The sequence below is a fragment of the Hippichthys cyanospilos genome, chromosome 7 (assembly GCF_059441005.1).
Source record: "Hippichthys cyanospilos isolate Australia breed blue-spotted pipefish chromosome 7, RoL_Hcya_1.0, whole genome shotgun sequence".
Lineage (NCBI taxonomy): Eukaryota > Metazoa > Chordata > Actinopteri > Syngnathiformes > Syngnathidae > Hippichthys > Hippichthys cyanospilos.
This window is the reverse complement of record NC_142375.1, coordinates 1,165,227-1,187,495: the sequence shown is the minus strand read 5'-3', so window position 1 is coordinate 1,187,495 and position 22,269 is coordinate 1,165,227. Positions and strand designations below refer to the sequence as shown.

Sequence of the window (22,269 nt, the reverse complement as noted above, 5' to 3'; positions counted from 1 at the left end):
AGGTTTTTGTCACTCGCGGCAAAGGAAACATTAAACACATAATTTGAAGCCCCGCCCCCATCATATATGCATCATATATGCATTTTCATGAAATTTTGCCTAGTTGTGCTCCTAAGTCTGATAATTGACCACAGCAAATTTGAAGTCAATTGGGTCAAGCGTTTAGGAGAAAGAAGGAGTAGTTTAGGACCTGCAAACGAGCAAAAACGGGCCAAAAGCTCATATTGAAAAATTCATAACTCTGTCTGGACATCTGAGCACACGACTCGCGCTGACTTTTTTGTAGGTGTCGAAATCCTAGATATGCCCCAAAAATTTCGTAGCTCTCGGTCAAAAGGGCTGGGACTGACAGGCTTTTATTTTTAACTCATAAGACCATTATGGGTCCAATTACAGCCACAATGGGAAGAAGGACAGAAAGGGCTAAGAGAATATACAAGTACTGTAGCTTGCTCAAAAAAGTCACGTCTGTGTGGAGAATTAAAGGAAATATGACTTGCCCTTGTTTCACCATCTCCTCATTTTCTGTTCCCGAGTTCTTTTTGTATTGTCAATCCCTTTTATTCAGTGTTAATCTTGCATTAAAGTAGCTCGTATTGTATATATTATTTTTACCAACAGATGGAGCTGAGCAGAGTAAGATTCATTGCTCGGTGCTACCATTTTTACTGTTCACATGACAAAAAAAAATCTTGAAGAAGTCACTGATGAAATAGGCACTGACTCATGAACCAGCATCTTTTGTTATATATTGTATTTCAGGTGGGTGTTTGTTTATGAGAAGGCTTACCAAGTGCGGGACACAGCAATCGAATCTTCGGTGATGACAAAGGTAAAAGGCTTCGGAGTGTCCAATGACAAAGTCATGGATGTTGCAGACTATGTCATCCCAACACAGGTATCAAAAGTTTGGTTGCTGACATTCGGTGGTATACATTGGTGATGTGCTCATATATTATTACATTTTTAGGGTGCTTCTGTATTTTGCATCATTACCAAACTGATAGCAACAGAAAACCAAGTGCAAGGATACTGTCCAGAGGTCAGCCCCCTGTCAATGTCATGTATGTAAATGCTATTACAGGTGATGAATCATGATTGTGTCCTCCTTCTTCTTCTCTCTTTTGCTCACAAAGCCTTCTGATCTGTCTTTATGATTAAGGCAGTTAAAAACTACGAAATGTGTTTTTCGTTGAATGAAGTAGGCCAGTATGACTAATAGAATTGTCGTGTGTGAAGCATCGGTCTTTCTTTCAACCATGGAAAAATGGTAATTTGTTTCTATTAGGCACTTTTCTAGGGTGCATAACATAAGAAGGAAGCACTCTGTCCCAACAGATCATGGAACAAACCACAGCTCTAGTAGTAACACATTTGCAGAATTTATTAAAACAAAAATAGGGTAGAAGCAAACAGATGTTTACAAAAAAAAACATTTTAACATATACTGTATTTCATTTGGGTTGATAGACAGCAGCAAAAAGCTGGCCTACAAACTAAGGGTCGACTTTAAAGTGACCAAAAAAAAATAAAAATAAAAAATCACAACTAATAACCACAACTAAGGTAGCACAAAGAATTTAGGCAAGCAAGGACATGAAGAACAATCAAGATGAATTTGGAGGCCAAAAGCAAAGTAAACTACTAGAGTCAAGCAACCACAGCCGCTGTCATTCCACTGAGGCATTTTGACTTTGTGGCAGTAATCCTTGTCAATCAGGGCGGGCCCCATTGTCCCAGTGTCTGTAATCCCTGCCTTCGACTACAGTACCATCTGTGCCGAGATTCTCTCGCCCTCACTTTTGAGGGCAAAATACTAACTGAAGGCCAGGCTGTAATACACACGTGGACAAAATTGTTGGTACCCCTCAGTTAAAGAAGGAAAAACCCACAATTCTCACTGAAATCACTTGAAACATACAAAAGTAACAATAAATAAAACATTTTTGAAAATTAAATAATTAAAATCAGCCATCACTTTTGAATTGCTGATTAACATAATTATTTAAAAAAACAAACTAATGAAACATGCCTGGACAAAAATGATGGTACCCATAACTTAATATTTTGTTGCACAACCTTTTGAGGCAATCACTGCAATTAAGCGATTTCTGTATTTGTCAATGAGCGTTCTGCAGCTGTCAACAGGTATTTTGGCCCACTCCTCATGAGCAAACTGCTCCAGTTGTCTCAGGTTTGATGGGTGTCTTCTCCAAATGGCATGTTTCAGCTCCTTCCACAGATGTTCAATGGGATTCAGATCCGGGCTCATGGAAGGCCACTTTAGAATAGTCCAACGCTTTTCTCTCAGCCATTCTTGGGTGTTTTTGGCTGTGTGTTTTGGATCGTTGTCCTGTTGGAAGACCCATGACCTGCGACTGAGACCAAGCTTTCTGACACCAGGCAGCACATTTCTTTCCAGAATGCCTTGATAGTCTACAGATTTAATTTTACCTTGCACACATTCAAGACACCCTGTGCCAGATGCAGCAAAGCAGCCCCAAAACATTACTGAGCCTCCTCCATGTTTCACCGTAGGGACAGTGTTCTTTTCTTCGGGGAGACGACCAAAAATCATAAAAAAGCGAGACTGGAATTAGCAAAAATGCATGTTGACAAGCCACAAAGCTTCTAGGAGAATGTCCTTTGGACAGATGAGATCAAACTGGAGCTTTTTAGTAAGGCACATCAACTCTATGTTCATAGAGTCAAAAACCAAGCATACGAAGAAAAGAACACTGTCCCTACGGTGAAACATGGAGGAGGCTCAGTAATGTTATATATATATATATATATATATATATATATATATATATATATATATATATATATATATATATATATATATATATATATATATATATATATATATATGTGTGTGTACAGGTATTAGAGAAAGTGGAGAAACTTTTGCTGATGTTTGTAAACGAGAAACAGCAAGTGATACTCTTAGTGAAGACACAATTTGTGCCAAAAGCAAGTAGATTGACTGTTAATGTGGTGGTCAAACACAAAGGCTTGGCTGACAAAACAAATTTGTAGAGTGGGTGCATGAAGTGTTTGCCCCAGCCGTCAAGAAATATTTGGAGGAAAACAAGTTGCCACTACGATGTTGTGTAGTCATGGATAATGCTCCTGCCCACCTTCCAGGTTTGGAAGAAGACTTGACTGAGGAATTTGATTTTGTCAAAATCAAGTTTGTTCCTGCTAATACAACACCTCTGCTTCAACCCATGGACCAGCAAGTCATTGCAAATTTCAAGAAGCTCTACACCAAATTCCTTTTTCAATGATGCTTCAAGGTGACTAATGATACGGAGCTAACCCTTAGAGACTTTTGGAAAGATCATTTCAACATCGACCACTGCATCACCCTCATCGACAAAGCCTGGAACCAAGTGTCATACAAGACCTTAAATTCGGCATGGAGGAAATTGTGGTCCGAGTGTGTGATGGAACGAGAGTTTGAGGGGTTCTGGAGTTTTGCTAGTCCCAGCACAGCTGCTGATGTTGATGTTAAAGAGGAATCCCAAGAGGACACTCAACTTATTGATGAAATTGTCAGGATGGGCCAAAACTTACGGTTAGAAATGGACAACAGTGATGTCGAGGAGCTAATCGACGAGCAACGTGTTGAGCTGACAACAGAAGAACTCCAACACCTTTAGGAAGAGCAGAAGAAGACGTTGACAGAGGAGATGTCTTCGGATGAAGGAAGGAAGGATGCCTCTACTGCTGATATCAAAGATATTTGTGCTAAATGGAATGATATTCAGAACTTCATGGAACTTTACCATCCCGATAAAGCCACAAGCAGTAGAGGTGCTTATGGATTTAATGATGTTGTTATTAACCACTTCAGTAAAGTTGTAAAAAAAAAAAAAAAAAAAAAAAAAAAGCCAAAAACAAGTGACTCAAGATAGGTTCTTTATGAAAAGGAAGGAACACCCTGTGGCAACAGCTCCCTAACCAAAGAGAATGGCTCGAGAGACGACACCCCCAATCAACCTACAGGACGTTTTGATGGAAGAGGATTCTCCGAAAAATTGATGAAAATGTGTTGGTTTTTTTTATGTTCAAATGATCATGATCTTTTTATTTACTGTGTGTTCAAATGATCTTTTAGTATTAATTTTTGCATTTTTTTTTTTTTTACAAAATTTCTGTGTATCATAACCTTTAATGTTCTGTATGTTACAATTGGTAAAAATAAAACGTCCAAAATATTTGCATTTTGGTTTTTTTCATCATTTTAGATAGGATATCTTTTATTAAAATAAAACACAGTGTCTATTTCTACCCTTTTTTTATTTATGATAGACAGTATGCAGTGCAGTTGGTGTAAAATAGTAAAAAAAAAAAAAAAAACTTAGTAAATGTTGTTTTTTTAGACTTGGAACGGATTAAAATTATTTACATAATTATAACTGTCCTTGGCATATCCGGTGGCAAACGTACCAACAAGGCAAGAAGATTCCCCCCACCTGCAAAATTTTGTCGAGCCCAGCTGACCAGTTCCATGGTTAGATGTCAATGGAAAAATACTTAAAAGAGGCTACAAACATAGTTAGGACAGTAGACAGCACAGGACAAAGTTCAGCAAAGCAGGGAAATTGGGGGCGGCATGGCGCGGTGGTAGAGTGTCGTCTCCCAGCTGAGAGGCTGTGGGTTCCATCCCCCTACCGTCAAGGTACTACACCAACTGTACCCAAGGTAGAAAAGTGCTATGTAAGTGAAAGTCCATTTACCCTTTTACCATTTAGATTAGGGTGGGAAGGAGCAAAAAATACCGCGAGATCGGAGGAGAGAAGTCTGTGTTTAATTCCTTATTAGTACTGTATCTTCTATAGCAGAGATTAATGCAGCAGCAGTAGACTACAGTTTGTATATGTTGACTACGTACACAAGATGAGCATATGCCCTTTACTTTAAGTTTGTCAGAGATAAAGACAAGAAGAATTGTTTTAGTTAGGTGCACTTTGTGCGTGACACCTAAAGAGTTGTCCATACATTTTGAGCAGCGCCATAGTAACGTAAAGTTGGCCAGAAGAAAACACACGGAGGATTGCAAGTGGGGATAAAACAAAGTTCTCTTGATTGGGGATGCAACTTCCACCTCAAGAGGTTAGGAGATTCTTGGTGGAGTATGTCGTACGTAGAAGATATGCAGCCGCTTTCCACAGTGGATTCACCAGCATTTGGAAACCTTGTCAGCAAGATCCCTGTCGCAAGTAGCAATAATGACAAGGTAAGCTAACACTAATTTTCACTGAACAATTTTCACTGTACAATTGCTTTTAATAATAGTCTATAAATATGTAGTTGTGGTCAATATGTATCACAATAAAGTATACAAAAACTCAAGTTATACAGTAGCCTATGTTAGACAAAATAATGATGATGTAGACTAGCTAATAACATTAGCCCCTCCAAAACCATCTATTTGTGAAATGTATGTCCTTAACCTAGTTGACTGAACTTGAATATTAACATTTAAACTGTGGAATGTACATTTTTTCTAAAGCATAAAAAACAATGCATAACTTTGCTGTGAAGCTATGTAATAAATCGATTAAAATACATAACGATTCTGTATCTTGTCATGTCTTAAAAGGTTTACAATACAATACAGATGAAATGAGTTGTATTGTTTTTAGGCTTAAGCCAATCTTCCACTGGCTGTGTATCAGTGTAATGAACTAACTACAGTACATTTAGAATAGCAATTCCATTTTTCCAGTTATGGTTGTGAGTATATTAAAAGTATTGTGAGTATTATAAAAGTAATGTTAGGGTCGGTCTTGTCTGTACCCAGAAGTCTGGAGGCAGGTGCAGAGGATAATGAGAAAACCAGAGTTGGAAGACCTCACGCACTGGAACTAGATGTATGGGTAGAGGGGTTCTCGCATGTAGATTTGTGCTTAAGATCCTCATGTGACATATGGCGCTGTGCCCGCTTGCGAAGTTTCGTGTGGCCCCCACTTGAGTCACGAATCTCTAATAAAAGTTATTTTTTTTCTTCCTTTTTTTCAAATGAAAATTTTAACATTGTTTTAGTTTTGTAGAAGAGTCTTAAACGTACTTATATTCTTAATTTAATTTGTAAATGTTGTACAATTCTCAGATGTGTAATTATGTGGCACATACATGGAAGGTTATGTGGGTTGAGTAGACGGAGCCGTGATACAGTAGAAAGTCCATGCACATGGTGTTGTATCATTCTCATTTAGATCTATAACACAAAGTTAATTTTGGTCTGTTTTTCCTCTTATTATTGGTGTGCTTATATGAATTGTAGTGTATGTTTGAACAAGAACACGGACAGGAATCTTGTTCAAGATGGTGCCGCCGGCTACAGCTATTAGCATCCAGACATGCTTATCAACGGCTCTAAATTAACCCTTTCACACCATACAGTCCAGGAACTATGAGTTCCTGGTCGTGGGGTTCTGGGTCGGAAGTTCCTGGTCTTCAGCCCTTTTGTTTGTGTTCAGACTGAGGGACAGAGGAAGATGGTAGCTTATTGAAATCGGATTGATGAAGTGAGGCGGGGGTGGGGGGGGGGGTGGGGGGATTTGCACTCCTTCTTCTGTCTAGCCCTTAACTCTAACTAACAAGGTGACTGACAAAGCAGAATGCTGAACTAAAGAAGCGGCCACACACTGCACGAGAATGGAGCCAAATCAGCATTTTCTTTATTTGCAGCTACTAACTTCATACTAATACATTCATATACATTATTCAAGCTATGCAATCTGTAAATTTGACAAGGGGAAGGAGGAAGCTTCTCGGATTCCATTGGGGTAAATCCGTAGTTTCTAATTCTGCTGTCTACCTACTAAATAACACATCATGACAGGACCAATTCATAGCCAAGTCTGCTATTTTTGTTTTGTTTTTTTTCCCGTTTCACATGAGTCCCACTCGACCACACCACACTCTCTCTTTCTCACACGCCACTCAAATGCTTTAACTAAGAAGACATCCACTCAAATAGAAAAAAAATGTAAATAAATGAAAATACCATACACACTACGTAACATGTTACACAGTCCACCAAAACTACAAGTTGCTCTCAGAGCGAACACTTTCCCAATTCCAGCGAGTGGTTTGTGACTCAAAGCCAGCTAAAAGTACATGATGAGCCAGCATTGGTGGGAGTGATTTCTGTGTGCTCCCCTTTGAGATGCAGCGCTTTTGGGGCAGTGCATGCAGCGGACTCAGCTCCGGCTGCCTGCTGTCATAAGTTTTGCTTCAGTGTATTCTTGCTGCGTGATTCCGGTATTCCGTGATCCAACGCCAGTTTGCTTCAACAATGAGAATTAGAAGGGGGGAGAAGTCGCGTTGCCAACGCGTTTGCTTGCGCCGAGCTTTCCGCTGGTGTTTCAGCGACTCTCGGAATGTTGATTATGACAAAAAGCTATAAGAAAGAATACACGTACTGAACACTAAATGTAGCGGATTTCTAATCCAGTTCGCCGGGAATCAAATCTCCTTCAGTCGTTGTGTCATGACAGAGCATGGCTAGTGGAGTGCGGAGGTGCGGGAGGGTGGATCCAGGGAAGCAAGGAAGCCAGGAGAGAATGTGGTCAATAATAGAGGTTTAATTAAAAAAAAAAGAAGGCAGGAACAATCAAAGATAGAAACTGGACAATGTACTAAACGAAAAAGAACTAAAAAAAAAACTCACTGAGAACTGTGATCGGGAGACTGGGGATGTGAGCAATTGGAATGGCGGGGGAAAGAAACATCAACGAGGTAGGGTATGCAATGGCCCAACTAGTGTGACAAGACAGGGGGTTGAATAAATGAAGACTAATCAGGGGAAACACACAACCGCTGGATGGGAACATGAGGTAGGGGAATTGGATTTGCTAACACGCAAGGGGCAGGAACACGCGGACAACAGGTGGACGAAATCAAGCTAACGAGACAGGGAGGAGAGGTAGACGGGTGGGAAACAACAAATGAAAGGCAAAATAGACCAAAAACGCCACAAACTAATCCCACAACAGAAAAAACCCAGACAGAATGTGACAGGTGTTTTGTCTGTGTTTTTGAATTTTTTTTAAAGCTCTGCGAGAATACACAGACTGAGCACTAAACGTAGCTGATTTCTGATCCAGGTCACCAGGAAGTAAATCTCCTTTAGTCAGTGTTCTGTCTGTGTGTTAGAATTTTTTTTTTAAAGCTCTGAGTGTCACAAATGCGCAAGCTCATACTGGGCATTCCGGTCAGCGACTTGCCTTTTCTCGTGGTTGAAGCAAATTGGAGTTGGATGTCCTCTTCTCTGTCAATACGCAGAAGAGTCTGTTCCAGAGCAACCATCCAACTATCAATTTTCTCTCGTTCCATGGTTTCAAAATTCAGCTGACCAGAGTGTCAACAAAGCGTCATGGCGACTGCGGATACCAAAACAACACCCCCCCGAGTTCAACCAACCGTTAGCGGAGGTTGTTAGCGGAGCACACCCCTCTCAAGCTACCTGGGTATGGAGGCTCTGACCCTAGTAGCAACAGGGAGCTGAAATGGTTTGGGTAAAGACTTAGTGGAACCTTCTCTACTTCGGAACCCATAAAGTCGCCAAGTGGCGGCACCACACAAAAGCCTCCTTTGTTCCACGTACATAACCCCACTACACTTCCATTTGCATTTTTCATCTTCAGAAGCCAAATCCTGACACCTCAGAGTGCTAACCCGCCGCTGCCTTTGCCTCTGCATCGGCAGCTCGGCTTCCCCATGCCCCGTGGGTATTTGCTTTGTCATGTCTTGTGCATTTGATGACAGCCACCTCTGTTGCTCTGTCTATTGCATCGTCCAGGTGACGAACCAAGTCCATGTGAGCCACTGGATCCCCGATATCTGTAACAAACCCTTTTGTTCTGCCGATTCAAGGGCCACGCACTTGTCCTTTACTTCTGCTGTTTGTGTCAATGGTTTGGGGAAGTCGCCGGTCGTCCAAATGGTCTGCAAGTCTGAGTTCGCTTCCTTCGCGTGCAGGGCCTCCACCGGGTCTTAAGGTTTTCCTCCAGCAACAGGCGTCGGTGAAGGGGACCCTGTCCCCTCGAAGAGGACGCGACCAAAAGTTTGGTCTAGCTTTAAGTCTCGGGTCACCATCTCAACTCAGTCATGTCAAAAATTGCACTTCTCATCAACACACTGTAACCTGTCCCATGACACTTTTAACCCCAATTCATCAAAATGAGTAAGATAGAGATGAGTTGTGGACAAGCAGATTTAAATAGACTTACCACCAATTAAATAAATCGTTTACATATTGGATCAGTATGTGGCCCTCCGCTACCCCTGCTGGTTGTAGCATCTCGAACAAAACTTAATTGAGGGCTCGGCTAACAGGCTATGGAGATGTGTGTATATTGCAATGTGCAGCCGTTAAATGTGAAAGCGAAATATTTTCTGCACTCCTCTGCCAGTGGCTGGCAGAAAAATGCATTAGCCAAATCAATCACAGTGAACCATCGCATTGTTGGGCTCAACGCGCTCCAACAACGATGTGGGTCTGGCACAGGAATGCAAGGTGTTTCAGTAATTTTTGTGCCATACAGGAATTTACACAATACTGTTTCAAAACTGGGAGAACGGAGAGTGTTGAAAGGGGAGTCCGATAACTCAAGGACTCCAGCCTCTCACAGTCATGGGTATTGGCACATTCAGAATTATGTTTTGTGATTTTGAATGTTACCGGGTAACAAGTGCAGGGTAGCAAAAGCCTACGTCAACGGGGACCGCGGACCACAATGAGTTCAGCAACCTGTCCAAAAGCGGAGTGGCATCCTCGTGGTCCATGTGCTCCCTGCCGTGGAATCGAGTGAGTGTGCCCTGCTCCAAAAACCCCACATCCACCGTGTCAATCTGAATACAAAGACATTCAGTGCTCTGGGAATACTATACCAAGGAGTATTCACTTTGTGTCCAACCATTCGCCAATTGTCATTGCCGCACCATGGATTCCAGCTCACGTGCCTCCCAGCCTGGTCCTACAGCAAGTGTTATGTGTGTTGTGGAAGACTCACCCTTCATGATCTATTGAGATTGCTTTATCTGTCAGTGATGTGTACGTCACAAGTCCTCGTTTCCCCACCTAAATTTGGTGGCTTGTCAATTTCCACTCATTGCCTTTGATCGATAGTAATGCTTCCTGATATATTAAATAATTGTTGTGGTCCTACAACAGTGTGAGATGGAGAGGGTCGGCAGTGGCATGGGGGCAGCAAAGCGAGTTGATTCAGGGTACCCACTACAGGAAAGTCAAGCAGACACCCCCTCCGTCCTTTAGTTCAGATAGTAGTCTGGCCCAATAACTGTCAGCGGTGGGCTCAGATCAGTCACTTTGCATCATCGTCCTGGCCATCTGTGGGCTGGTGTGACAAGTGAAGGACACGCCTCTCTGGAAGTGATCAGTTAGTCCTTCCGGGCTGCAGTAGATGGTTGCTTTTGTCTCTGTCTGCAGGTCTTGCCTCATGAGATGAATAGGGGCTCGATTTTCAGTCAACACCAAGCGGCGGGTGAGAGATTGTCCAGTTATATGAGTCATTTTGTAGTGTGGAGACAGGCAGAGTTGTGGGAAGTCTGCCAAAACCCATGATTGGCCCAGTCATCGCCATCTACATTGAACTGGCTGGTGACCGCCTGCTGTTGTGGCTGGCTCAGTTGTTGCTTTTACCCGGGGGCCGGGTCACTCTTCCCCTCTTGGAGGTCGACTTCCTCTGACACCTTTCGAGAGGAGGGCCCCAATGTTGGCCCTGTTCTGGCCAAGGAAACGTGCACTGTCTCCGCCAATGGTCCATACCTCCACACTTGAAGCAGCCTTGATTTGGAGCTTGGCGAGAGCCGCCTTGACCTCCATAGGTGTTCCCCCTTCCACAGCCCGCCCCTCTGTCTCTCGCTGGCCGTCCCTCAGCCATCCACATCTGTTGATCTGCCTCCTTCTTTTTGGCCTTTTTGTCATTTGCTTTTTCGAGCGCTTCTGCTAACTGAACTCTTAGAAGCCGTTCCTGCATTCTTTCACACTGCATTCTTGCACACCCTCATCAGATTAGTTCTGCCTGTGAAAATACATTTTTAAATGATGAGTCACATGTTGATTAAAATATCCCTCATTACCTTCCAGGAGATCAGGGTCTTCGGAAAGACCTCCCTGACCTCCATAGGAAGTGTGTCTAGAGCTGCCATTCTAAAAATTACGCAAGATGATTTTTCACAGGATGGATGTGAACAATTCTTATCTGTCCACAAGGTCAGGCAGGCATTGAGGTGGGTTTGAAGTCTGGAAGTTTTGGAACTGTTGGTGCGGAAGAAGAAAAGAGGTCCTGGAGCAAAGCAAACAGTGGCATGGCAAACGGAGTAATTAATAAACCATGTTGAACCACATCAAGGCCGGAATGCCTCATGATTTAATCAGATTTGTGAACTGAGGAACAGCATGCCTGAATTAATCTTACCATGTCGCCGCAAGTGAAATTTATACCATCAGTGTGGTTCCTGCAAGTAAAATTCATACCATCAGTGTGTTTCCTGAATGCTTGGATCCTGGACTCGCCGCCACCCACCAATGCGGGGAGCATCTTCTGCAAAACATGTTAATCTTTAATGTCATTTCTTGATAAATCAACCCATGAGGGGCTGGTATCATGGAGTAATTTTCCAATGTTTGGGTATATCTGTCATGTGGTCTAATTTGAATTCCAGTTGTTGATCTAGTCTGAATCTTTTCATCAGTAGGGAGTCAAAAAGCAGTCATCATTTATTGTCTGGCTTCTCTTCATCTGTTGGAAAAATCTGAAATCAAACAAGCCCCCCCCCTTGTCTCAATGTCTTTATCTACTAAGGACAAACGCTCTGGATCATGTGATACACATTGTCCACAGTCCGCCTTGTCCAACTGCTCAGTCAGGTTGTCTGTCATGGTTTCAGGGTCTCGTCTGGTCAGTCACCATGTTTCCCTGTCGATTAGCTGCCATTATGTCTTCTACAAGTTTTTGTCGGTCAGTCATTTCAGTAGTGGCAATTACAAAAAAGACTTCCCCAACCAGTTGATTAACTGGGGCCTGCAAAGCCACCTTATAATTATTAGATACAGTTTGGGATGGCTCAGTGTGCTCAGGAGGTGCAGTAGGCCTGTCCTGCTCTGCAATCTCCGATGGTGATAATGGATACGAAGAGGTTATCATCGGTCCTTTTTTTTCTTTTTTTTAATGTCTTGAATTGGTTTTGGTAGGTCAAATTGACCCTCTTTTTCCTCCTGAACAGCAGCCACAGCAGTCATCCTCAAACACATTTCATGCAAATTTTGCCGCAACTAATCATACTCCATTTTTCTGGGCAAACTTCTCTTCATCCATCCATTTTCCTCTATCTTCTCCCTCAAATCTTTTCCTAATGCAATGACTTCCATTTCTGCCATTTGAAAATCCTCAGCCAAATGTGCAAATATACATTTATCTATCAGGCCAGGTCCTTTGTTACCACAGTTAAAGCTAAACTCTGATCCATGCCCTCTATATGTTACCACAGTTGTTTGAGCGGGGCGTGTCCTTGTTACCACGGTTAAAATTAAACAGTGTCAAATGTAACTAAACACCTATCTGTGTCCTCTGTTACCACGGTTAAAATTAAAAAATGTCAAATGTCAATTACAGTGCTTAAGAATAATCACCATGCCTTCGGTCTCCCAAATTTGAGAATATTCAACCAAGCAGAATCGGGATATACAACAGGTTTCTGCTTACCTTTTATTTGGTGCACCAGGGAAACCAAAATCCGGCAAAATCTCTGCCCACTCCTCTGTCCTTTTCAATCTGATCTTCCAAGAATCACGTCGGGGTCACCAATTGAAGGAACCTAGAAAAACCTTTTGCGTCAAACTAGTTACTAGCGTAGTTGTTTTTGTTGAAAAATCGCCCATACTACAACATAGTGAAACAATTGACCACTGTTACTACCATGAGTAGTCACAACAGTGACAATGTTTCATCTTTTGCATCCAGTTCTTACACACTTTTGAGGTGTGGTCTCACTGAGTGGAAGCACGTGTGTGTGCATATGTGTGTGTGTGTGAGTGTCTGTGTGCATTCAAAGGTCGTTGTCCGCGAATCAGTCATTGTTGAGAATACGAAATCAGAGAGTCCTAAATGCTGGTTGAGTGTTTTGGTTGCAGCAGCTTGGTTGAAGAAGATGAAATCAGGGAGTCATCAATGCTGGTTGTGTATTTTGATTGCAGGAGCTTTGTTGAAGGTTGTGTATTTTGATTGCAGGAGCTTTGTTGAAGGAGACGAAGGCAGAGAGTCATCAACCCTGGTTGAGTGCTGTGGGCAGCGGAATCTATACTGTTGTCTCACATCCTCATTAGAATAGCACAGTTACATGGACACACTATTTTATTGATACATTATATTTATAAAAGCACATATTTCCTTTAATAGTACTCAACTGCATTCCCTGTCAAAGCTCCCAGAAGGACAAGGAAAAACTAAAAAACCCCAATATGGGATTAATCAGAACCCTTCAGAAGGGACCATAGGTGGGGGGAGCCCCCTTCCAGGCCCACAGGTTGAAGTGGATGCTGCATGTACCAAATACAGACAAATACAAATGCACAATACATACAAATACAGATACACAATATAGATTACAGAAAACATATTGTGCTATATAGTGCAATGATGTCTTGACAGCAGGCAGAGCCTTTGGGCTTCCCACAGTCCAGCCAAGTGGACCGCATTTGGTCGATCTCTTAACCCGCGATGGTCGATCAGCGCAGGGCCAAATGGGGGCAGTCAAGTCATCCTTCACCATCTCGCTAGACCCTTCTCTGAGACAGGAGAAGAGGCAGGAAAAAGAAGAATAAAGCTGCAGACAGGCCCATTAACTAAATGCTTGTGAGTATAAATGTGTTTTTAATTGGGATTTAAAGATTTCTACTGAGGTGGCTGCTCAAACCTCCATAGGTAGGGCATTCCATAGTACTGGCGCACAAACGGAAAATAGCCCTTGATCCCGTGAACTTCTTTTTAGCCCGCAGGGTCGATAACAAACCTACATTTTGTGACCGAAGTTGTCGGGACGGAACATATGGTGATGCTAGATTGACAGGATAGGAAGGAGCTAAAACGTGTAAAAATTTATAAGTAATTAACAACAGCTTAAAATCGCATCTCAGGTGTATTGGAAGCCAAAGCAGGTCAGCTAGTATCAGAGTAATATGATCGAACTTTCCCGTCCTTGTCAAGACTCCCGCTGCTGCATTTTGTACAGACTGCAGGCTTTTGACGCAGGACATGCCAGAAAGCCCGGAAAACAAAACGTTAAAATAGTCAAGGCACAACATAATAAATACATGAATTAATGTTTCAGCACCGCTAAGAGACAGAATAGGGCAGATTTTATCGATATTGTGAAGGTGAAAAAACGCCATTCTTGTCGCGTTATTAATGTGCCCGAAAAGAGAGCGTTGAGTCAAATATCACGCTGAGTTTTTTTGCAAAACTACTTTTGGCAATAGTGTAGTTATCCAGGTTCAGAGTGGTATTCTTAATCAAGTGCTGATGATGAGAAGGGCCAATAATTAACATCTCTGTTTTACTAGGGTTAAGAAGCAGAACATTGGAAGACATCCATTATTTAATCTCGGCTATTCAGCCCTTCAGTTTACTGCACTTGCACAGATCTGTTATTTCTAAAGGCATGTATAGTTGGGTATCATCGGCGTAGCAATGAATACTTACCTATAATATCGCCAAAAGAGATCATGTAGAAGTTAAACAGAAAGGGACCAAGTACTGACCCCTGTGGGACACCACATGAGATGGAGAAAGATTCAGAGATCGCATTGCCATAAGAGACACTATGCGTCCTTCCCAGGATGTAACATCAGAACCAAGAAAGTGCTGATCCCGAGATACCAACACATGATTTAAGATGTTCAATAAGAATATGATGGCAAAAGCCGCAGTAAGGTCAAGCAATTATAATACTGATGAGATGTCGAAATCCATAGCTAAGAGAAGATCATTCCTCACTTTTACAAGGGCTGTCTCAGTCGAGTGGTTGGCCCTAAATCCTGACTGAAGGAGTTCAAATTTATTGTCATCAATAGGAGAGTGACAGATTGATTATATTCAAGACAGATGACCCTAAAACCGGGAATAAATCTTTAACGAGTTTACCTGGAAGCGGGTCGAGCATGCAGGAGGTCGGCTTTGCTGCATAAACCAGGTGTGTAAAACGCTCAAGGGATACTAAATCAAACTGGGACAGGGTTACTAGACTTTCATGAGCCTAATTGTCCTATCACAGAACCCAAGAGGGTAAGTGCCGCTGCCTTTTTTATTTTGTCCCTTATCAGCTGAATCCACTGAGTATAGAATTGTATGAAATCTTCTGCTGAATGGAGGGAACTATGATTAATCTGCTGCTGTTGCGTTAGCTTTGCTACTGCATCAAATAAATATTTGGGGTTGTATTTCTTTAGACCAATCATTCTGGAAAAGTAATTTGTTTTAGCTAACCTAAGAGCCTCTTTATATTTCAGCATCCTATCGCACCAGGTCTGACAGAAAACCTCGAGTTTGGTTGTTCGACATTTATGCTCAAGTTTTCTACTCATCAATTTCAACGTACGCGTTTCATCCGTAAACAGTCTTAATGGTGCTATAGAGTTTAGGGAATTAAAAAAGACCCATATTAAAATCATTTGTGAGCTTACAGACTGAACCAATGAAAGACAGAAAAGCAGCTGTTGCGAAAGGCAGTAGTTCAGAAAGTGCAACTGTGGTTGATCAGTTGATATCACGGCTCTTAAAGACTTGGTTGTGGTCAATAAGACCACACTGAGCTAGGACTTCGAATGTTATAAGATAGTGTTTAGACATAGCATTAGTTTACGGCAAAATTGTGACATCTGAGGCAGTTAGGCCACCGGTTAACACTAAATCTAAGATATTGCCATGCCAGGGTGTCGCTGCTTCTATTATTTGTGTAAAACCAAATGCATTGATTATTGCTTGAAATGCTACAGTGAGTGGCTCCAATGGGGAGTTCATATGACTATTGAAGTCACCCATAATTAATATATTATCTGCATAAATTATTAAATCAGCTATAAATTGAGGGTATTCATCCACGAATCCAGAATTCGGACTGGGAGGACAGCAAATAACTACCACATAGAAGGGTGGTGAGGAGCTCGATCGCATAACGAGAGCTTCAAATGTCGTTAAGGTGTGTTTAGTGCTTGTGCTGAGTTTAAGATGAGATTCTGAAATTAGGGCGACACCTCCCCCTTTTTTACATGGACGGGCAATGTGTGAGCCCACAAAGTTTGGGGGTGAAGCCTCATTTAATGATAAAATTTCGTTTGCTTTTAACCAGATTTTGCAGGGACCAAGCACATTAAGATTGTGATCTCTAATAAGATCATTTCCAAGAAAGGCTTTTGAGGAGAGTGACCTAATATTTATGAAGTGGAATTTAAACCGGGAAAATTTTCCTGAACTATTCTGATTATTCATGTTGGTAGTACGAATACTAACAAGATTTTGATGGCCGGGGCTTGGTTTGTATTTTGAGTAATTAAAACTTCATCCCAATGTTAGGCAAGTAGGAATTCGATTGTTGATGGCTACAGCGCACGTATCAATATTTATATTCCGTCTAGGTACTACGTCACTAATCCAACCGGTTAAGAAAGCATCACTACTTTCCTTAATTAACACCACCTCAGCAGAAGTCTTATCACTATGTGATTCAGCATTAGGTATTGAAACAGTGTGTGTTTTGCAGTGACCTAGACTAAATCTACTATGTGTGTTGTAACAGTCCAGCCTAGTGCCGGTTAACTCTAGCCTTAACGACTCCACACCCATTCTAGCAGGCTCGCTAATCACCTGCGACCCGACATGCTCTAATGTGAGAGGTCATGGAAGGCTCATACAGTAATCTATGTTTCTAGAAAGATTGATGGCGCCTTCCCAGTTAAGGTGAAGGCCGTCCTTCTTTAGCAGGTCGGGCCGGTCCCAGAAAGAGGGCCAATTATCTACAAACTGTAAACCTTGCTCTCTACAGAAACTAGCCATCCACCGATGAAGCGAGAATATTCTGCTAAACCATAGGTGTCAAACTCAAGGCCCGGGGGCCACATCTGGCCCGCCTCATCATTTTAGGTGGCCCACAAAATGCTGATTTGTTGCGACAATACCAAATTTGCAAGTTGTCTTTAACTTAAAAAATAATGCATTTTTACTTCCCAATCTTTCTTTTGAACAGATTTTACCAGCCTCCGAAATCGAAACTCGGTGTGTGACAAACACTACAAATTTATTTAACTTCACAATCATACGTCTGACTGAAACTATTACTGCAATGTAGCCCGCAACAAAAATGAGTGTGACACGCCTGTGCTAAACCTCTCATCATTGCCTCTCGCAAACAGAGGGCCGGAGACAATTACTCGATGCCCACTCATCTTTCTAGCGAGATTACAAGTCCGAGCTATGGTTTTCTTTGTAATCTCAGACCGCCTTATTTTAGTATTGTTGGAGCCGATATGTATCAATATGTCCGAGTAACTAGGGTTGTTTTGCACTTAAGTGGTGTCTGGGCCTCTTGCATGTCAATCAAATTTTATTTGTATAACCCTATATCACCAAGGTGTCGAAGGGGTTCACAGATGAAAACATAAGTCAAACAGAGACATCTTTTCGGTGTAAGGTATACAACAACATCCCCTGTCGAAGCTCCCAGAAGGGGAAGGAAAAACTAGAAAACCTCAATCTGGGGAAAATCAGAAACCTTCAGAAGGGACCACAGGTGGGAAGAGACCCACAGGATAAAGTGGATGCTGCATGTACCAAATAGAGACAAATAGATACACATTACAGACAAATACAGGTAAAAAATATAGATTACAGAAAACATATTGTGTAATGACAGCACAATGATGACTTGACAGCAGGCAAAGACATTGGGCAGGAACCTTCCCACAGTCCAACCAAGTGGACCGCAGACGGTCGATCTCTTAACCCGTGATGGTCGATCAGCACAGGGCCAAATGGGGGCAGTCAAGTCAACCTTCACCATCTAGCTAGCCCCCTCTCCGAACCAGGAGAAGGGGGCAGGAAACTAAATGAAGAAAGCTGCAGACAGGCCCATTAACTAAACGTTTTTGATTATAAATGTGTCTTTAGTCTGGATTTAAACATCTCTACTGCGGTGGCAGCGCGGACTTCCATAGGTAGGGCATTACATAGTACAGTGGGCCCCCGTGTTACGAACTTAATCCATTCAGCGGCTACACTCGTAACTTGAACTGCTCATATGACGGGCAATCCAAACCTATGTTAATTAGTGAATTTCGTGCAACGCGTGCAAAAACCTTAGGTAAAAACATCACGTCTTTATACACATATTAAAAATGAGTGACATAATCTACTGTACAGTTAAATTAAATAACATATACAAAGGAAAAATGACATTTACCTTGGGGCGACGTGACTTGAGCTGGGTGGAGGCGGAGGGGAGCAGAGACCAACCCGCAGAATTTATTTATTTATTTATTTTCATTAACGGGAACTTTTCTCAAACTAGAACATATCACCGGCGATTTCCTTCTCTTTAATCCATAATAGAAGAAGCCTCTCAATTTTGTTGTCGATCGAGGTCCATCCCCCGGGAAGGAAAGTCTTGCCCTTAGAAGATTGTCGAACGGTTACGGCCATACACACGAGCAAGGTTAACCATGCGTGCGCCTTCTTCGTATTTTTTTTTTAATTATCTCCTGCTTCGTTTCTATTGTCATCATCCTCTTACTTCTTCCTTTACCGCCACTAGCAATTTTAGAAGCCATGTCTAACAGATAAAGTTTGCAAAGTCTTAACAACATTCCTTCCTTCCGTTTTTGACTGATTTTCGCTCCTTCCTTCCGTCCCGACCAGCTGTGCATTCAAGGTAGAGGAAGGCGTTCGACCATTAGCATATCGGCATTTCCGTGACTGACACCGTGACTGTAACAGTGACTGTGACATTGTAAGAGCAATAGCATATCAGCGTTACCATGTTGTGCGTGAGCAGATGAGTTCGTTGATGTAGCAAAGCGAGGTCAGTTGTACGTACACATTGACTGACAACGCGTGGTGAAATCATAGTTAAAATCATCACGAATTTACACACATATTTAAAATTAGTACCATAATCTACTGTTCAGTTAAATTAATTAACATGGATATACAAAGGATACATGAAATTATCCTCTGGGGCAACGTGACTTGAGCTGAGTGGAGACGGAGGTGAGCAGAGACCAACCCGCAGAATTTATTGATTTATTTTCTTAAACAAGAACTTTTCTCAAACTAAAACATATCACCGGCGATTTCCTTCTCTTTGATCCATAATAGAAGAAGCCTCTCCATTTTGTTGTCGAGCGAGGCCCGTCCCCCGGCAAGGAAAGTCTTGCCCTTAGAAGATTGCCGAGCGGTTACTTCCATACTCAAGAGCAAGGTTAACTATGCGTGCGTCTCCTTCGTATTTTTTTATTATCTCCTGCTTGGTTTCTATTGTCATCATCCTCTTACTTCTTCCTTTACCGCCACTTGCAATTTTAGAAGCCATGTCTAACAGATAAAGTTTGCAAAGTCTTCACAACATTCCTTCCTTCCGTTTTTCACTCATTTTCTCTCCTTCCTTCCATCCCGACCAGCTGTGCCATCAAGCCAGATAAAGGCGTTCGGCCAATAGCATGTCGGCATTTCTGTGATTGACGTGACGCCGGCCAATAGCATCTCCGTGACTGAGGCCGTGACTGACACCGTGACTGGGACAGGGACTGTGACATTGTAAGAGCAATAGCGTGCGAAAATAAATGTACGAATACAATGGCCGGCATGTCGTATTGTTCGTAAGACGGAAGATTTGTGCGTAAGTGGGGGACAAAAAACTCTGCGGTCAACGCTCGTAAGTCTAAATGTTCGTAAAAGAGGGTGTTCATAAACCGGGGGCCGACTGTACTGGTGCGCGAATGGAAAATACCCTTGATTGATTGCGGACTTCTTCTTAGCCCATGGGGTCGATAGCAAACCGGCAATTTGTGAACGAAGTTGTCGGAACGGAACATATGGTGATGCCAGTTTGACGGGATAGGAAGGAGCTAAACCGTCTAATAATTTATTATTAATTAACAACACCTTAAAATCGCATCTCAGGTGTATTGGAAGCCAAAGCAGGTCAGCTAGTATCGGAGTAATATGATCGAACTTTCTCGTCCTTGTCAAGAGTCTTGCTGCTGCCTTTTGTACAGACTGCAGGCTCTTGACGCAGGACATGGGACGCTCAGAAAACAAAACGTTACAATAGTCTAGGCCTGACGGAACAAATGTATGAATTAATGTTTCAGCATCGTTAGGAGAAAGAATAGGGCAAATTTTAGCTATATTGCGAAATTGAAAATACCTCGTTCCTGTTGTGTTATTAATATGTGTCCGCAAAGAGAGATTTGAGTCATATATCACGCCGAGGTTTTTTGCAAAACGACTTTGGGAAATAGAGCAGTTATCCAGGTTCATCGTGGTATTCTTAATCAAGTGCTGATGATGAGCAGGGCCGATAATTAACATCTCTGCTTAAGTAGGGCTATGAAGCAGAAAATTGGAAGACATCCATTGTTGAATCTCGGCAAGGCAGGCCTCCAGTTTACAGGCCTTGCACGGCTCGACGTTTGACGCTTGACATTCTATAAGAATATGATGATCAAGAGTGTCAAATGCGGCACTAAGGTCAAGCAATTATAATACTGATGAGATGTTGAAATCCAAGGCTAAGAGAAGATCATTCCTCACTTTTACAAGGGCTGTCTCAGTTGAGTGGTTGGCCCTAAATCTTGACTAAAGGAGTTCAAATCTCTTGTCAGCAATCATCAAATCGCTAAGCTGTTGTGCTAGAACTTTCTAAAGAATTTTTGCAATAAACGGAAGACGTGACACTGGTCTATAATTAGAGAGATTTTCAGGATCTAGGTAAGGTTTCTTAAGTAATGGTTGAATGACGGTCGTTTTAAAAGCTTTAGGTACAATGCCAGAGGAGAGTGACAGATTGATAATATTCAAAACAGATGACCCTAAAGCCGGGAAAAAGTCTTTCACGAGTTTGCCTGGAAGCGGGTCGAGCATGCAGGACGTCGGCTTTGCTGCATTAACCAGGTGTGTAAGACACTCCAGGGATACTAAATCAAACTGGGACAGGGTAACCAGGCTTTCATGAACCTGATTGTCCGAACTAGCATCAGCAATCATAGCCGAGGGGGTAAGTGGCGCTGCCTTTTTTATTTCGTCCCTGATTAGCTGAATCGGCTGAGTAAAGAATCGCATGAATTTGTGTGCTGAATGGAAGGAGCTATGATTAATCTGCTGCTGTTGCGTTAACTTTGCTACCATATTAAATCAATATTTTGGGTTGTATTTATTAAGACCAATCATTTTGGAAAAGTAATTTGTTTTAGCTAACATAAGAGCCTCTTTATATTTCAGCATGCTATCGCACCCGGCCTGACGGAAAACCTCGAGTTTAGTTGTTCGCCATTTACGCTCAAGTTGTCTAATATAAACGTACACATTTCATGCGTAAACCATGGAGTGTGCTGCTTCGGACGAGTTTTAAGTTTCAACGGCACTATAGATCTTAGGGAATTTAAAAGAACCATATTAAAATTGTTTGTGAGCTTATCGACTGAACCAAGACGGAAAGGCAGCTGTTGCGAAAGGCAGTAGTTTAGAAAGTGCAGCTGTAAATGTGTTATTCAATTTGTTTTACTGTGATGTTCGTTATTACGATGTATTTTATTTGTTGCCGGGGGACATTTTTGTTGTGGCTTTTCCGGGTTTATTTGGCATATGCTGCTGTGACGTCGAGAAGACCGGGAGAAACAAGCGTCGGTTGAAACGACAAAGTGACTTGTTCTGTCAGCCTATTAAAGATTAGGACATTTGGATTTCATTCCCCTCAGAGTTGGAAGGCAGCCATCAAGGTTACAAGTTCGCACTTTTTCTTTTAATAGTGTTATGGATTCATTTGCATAATAATGTAAATAACCATATCGTATTTGTATTTCTATTTATTGTTTAGAGTTTGACGGTGAAGAATAATTAAACGTCAGCTGTACATTTTGAAAACTTGTGGCGTGGTTGATCCAGTGAGAGGGAGTGACAATTAGTATATGGCAAAATTGTGACATTTGAGGCAGTTAGGCCACCGGTTAACACTAAA

The 22,269-nt window shown here is 42.0% G+C and overlaps 1 protein-coding gene across 1 annotated transcript in view; it reads left to right on the top strand.

Moving 5' to 3' along the window:
- p2rx3b (purinergic receptor P2X, ligand-gated ion channel, 3b) overlaps window positions 1-22,269 on the top strand; it is a 55,919-nt gene that overhangs the window by 5,849 nt on the left and 27,801 nt on the right. The window contains exons 2-3 of the mRNA XM_088418619.1: window positions 763-898; window positions 971-1,042. Coding sequence (XP_088274745.1) covers window positions 763-898; window positions 971-1,042 — 208 coding nt within the window. The remainder of the gene's footprint in view (window positions 1-762; window positions 899-970; window positions 1,043-22,269) is intronic.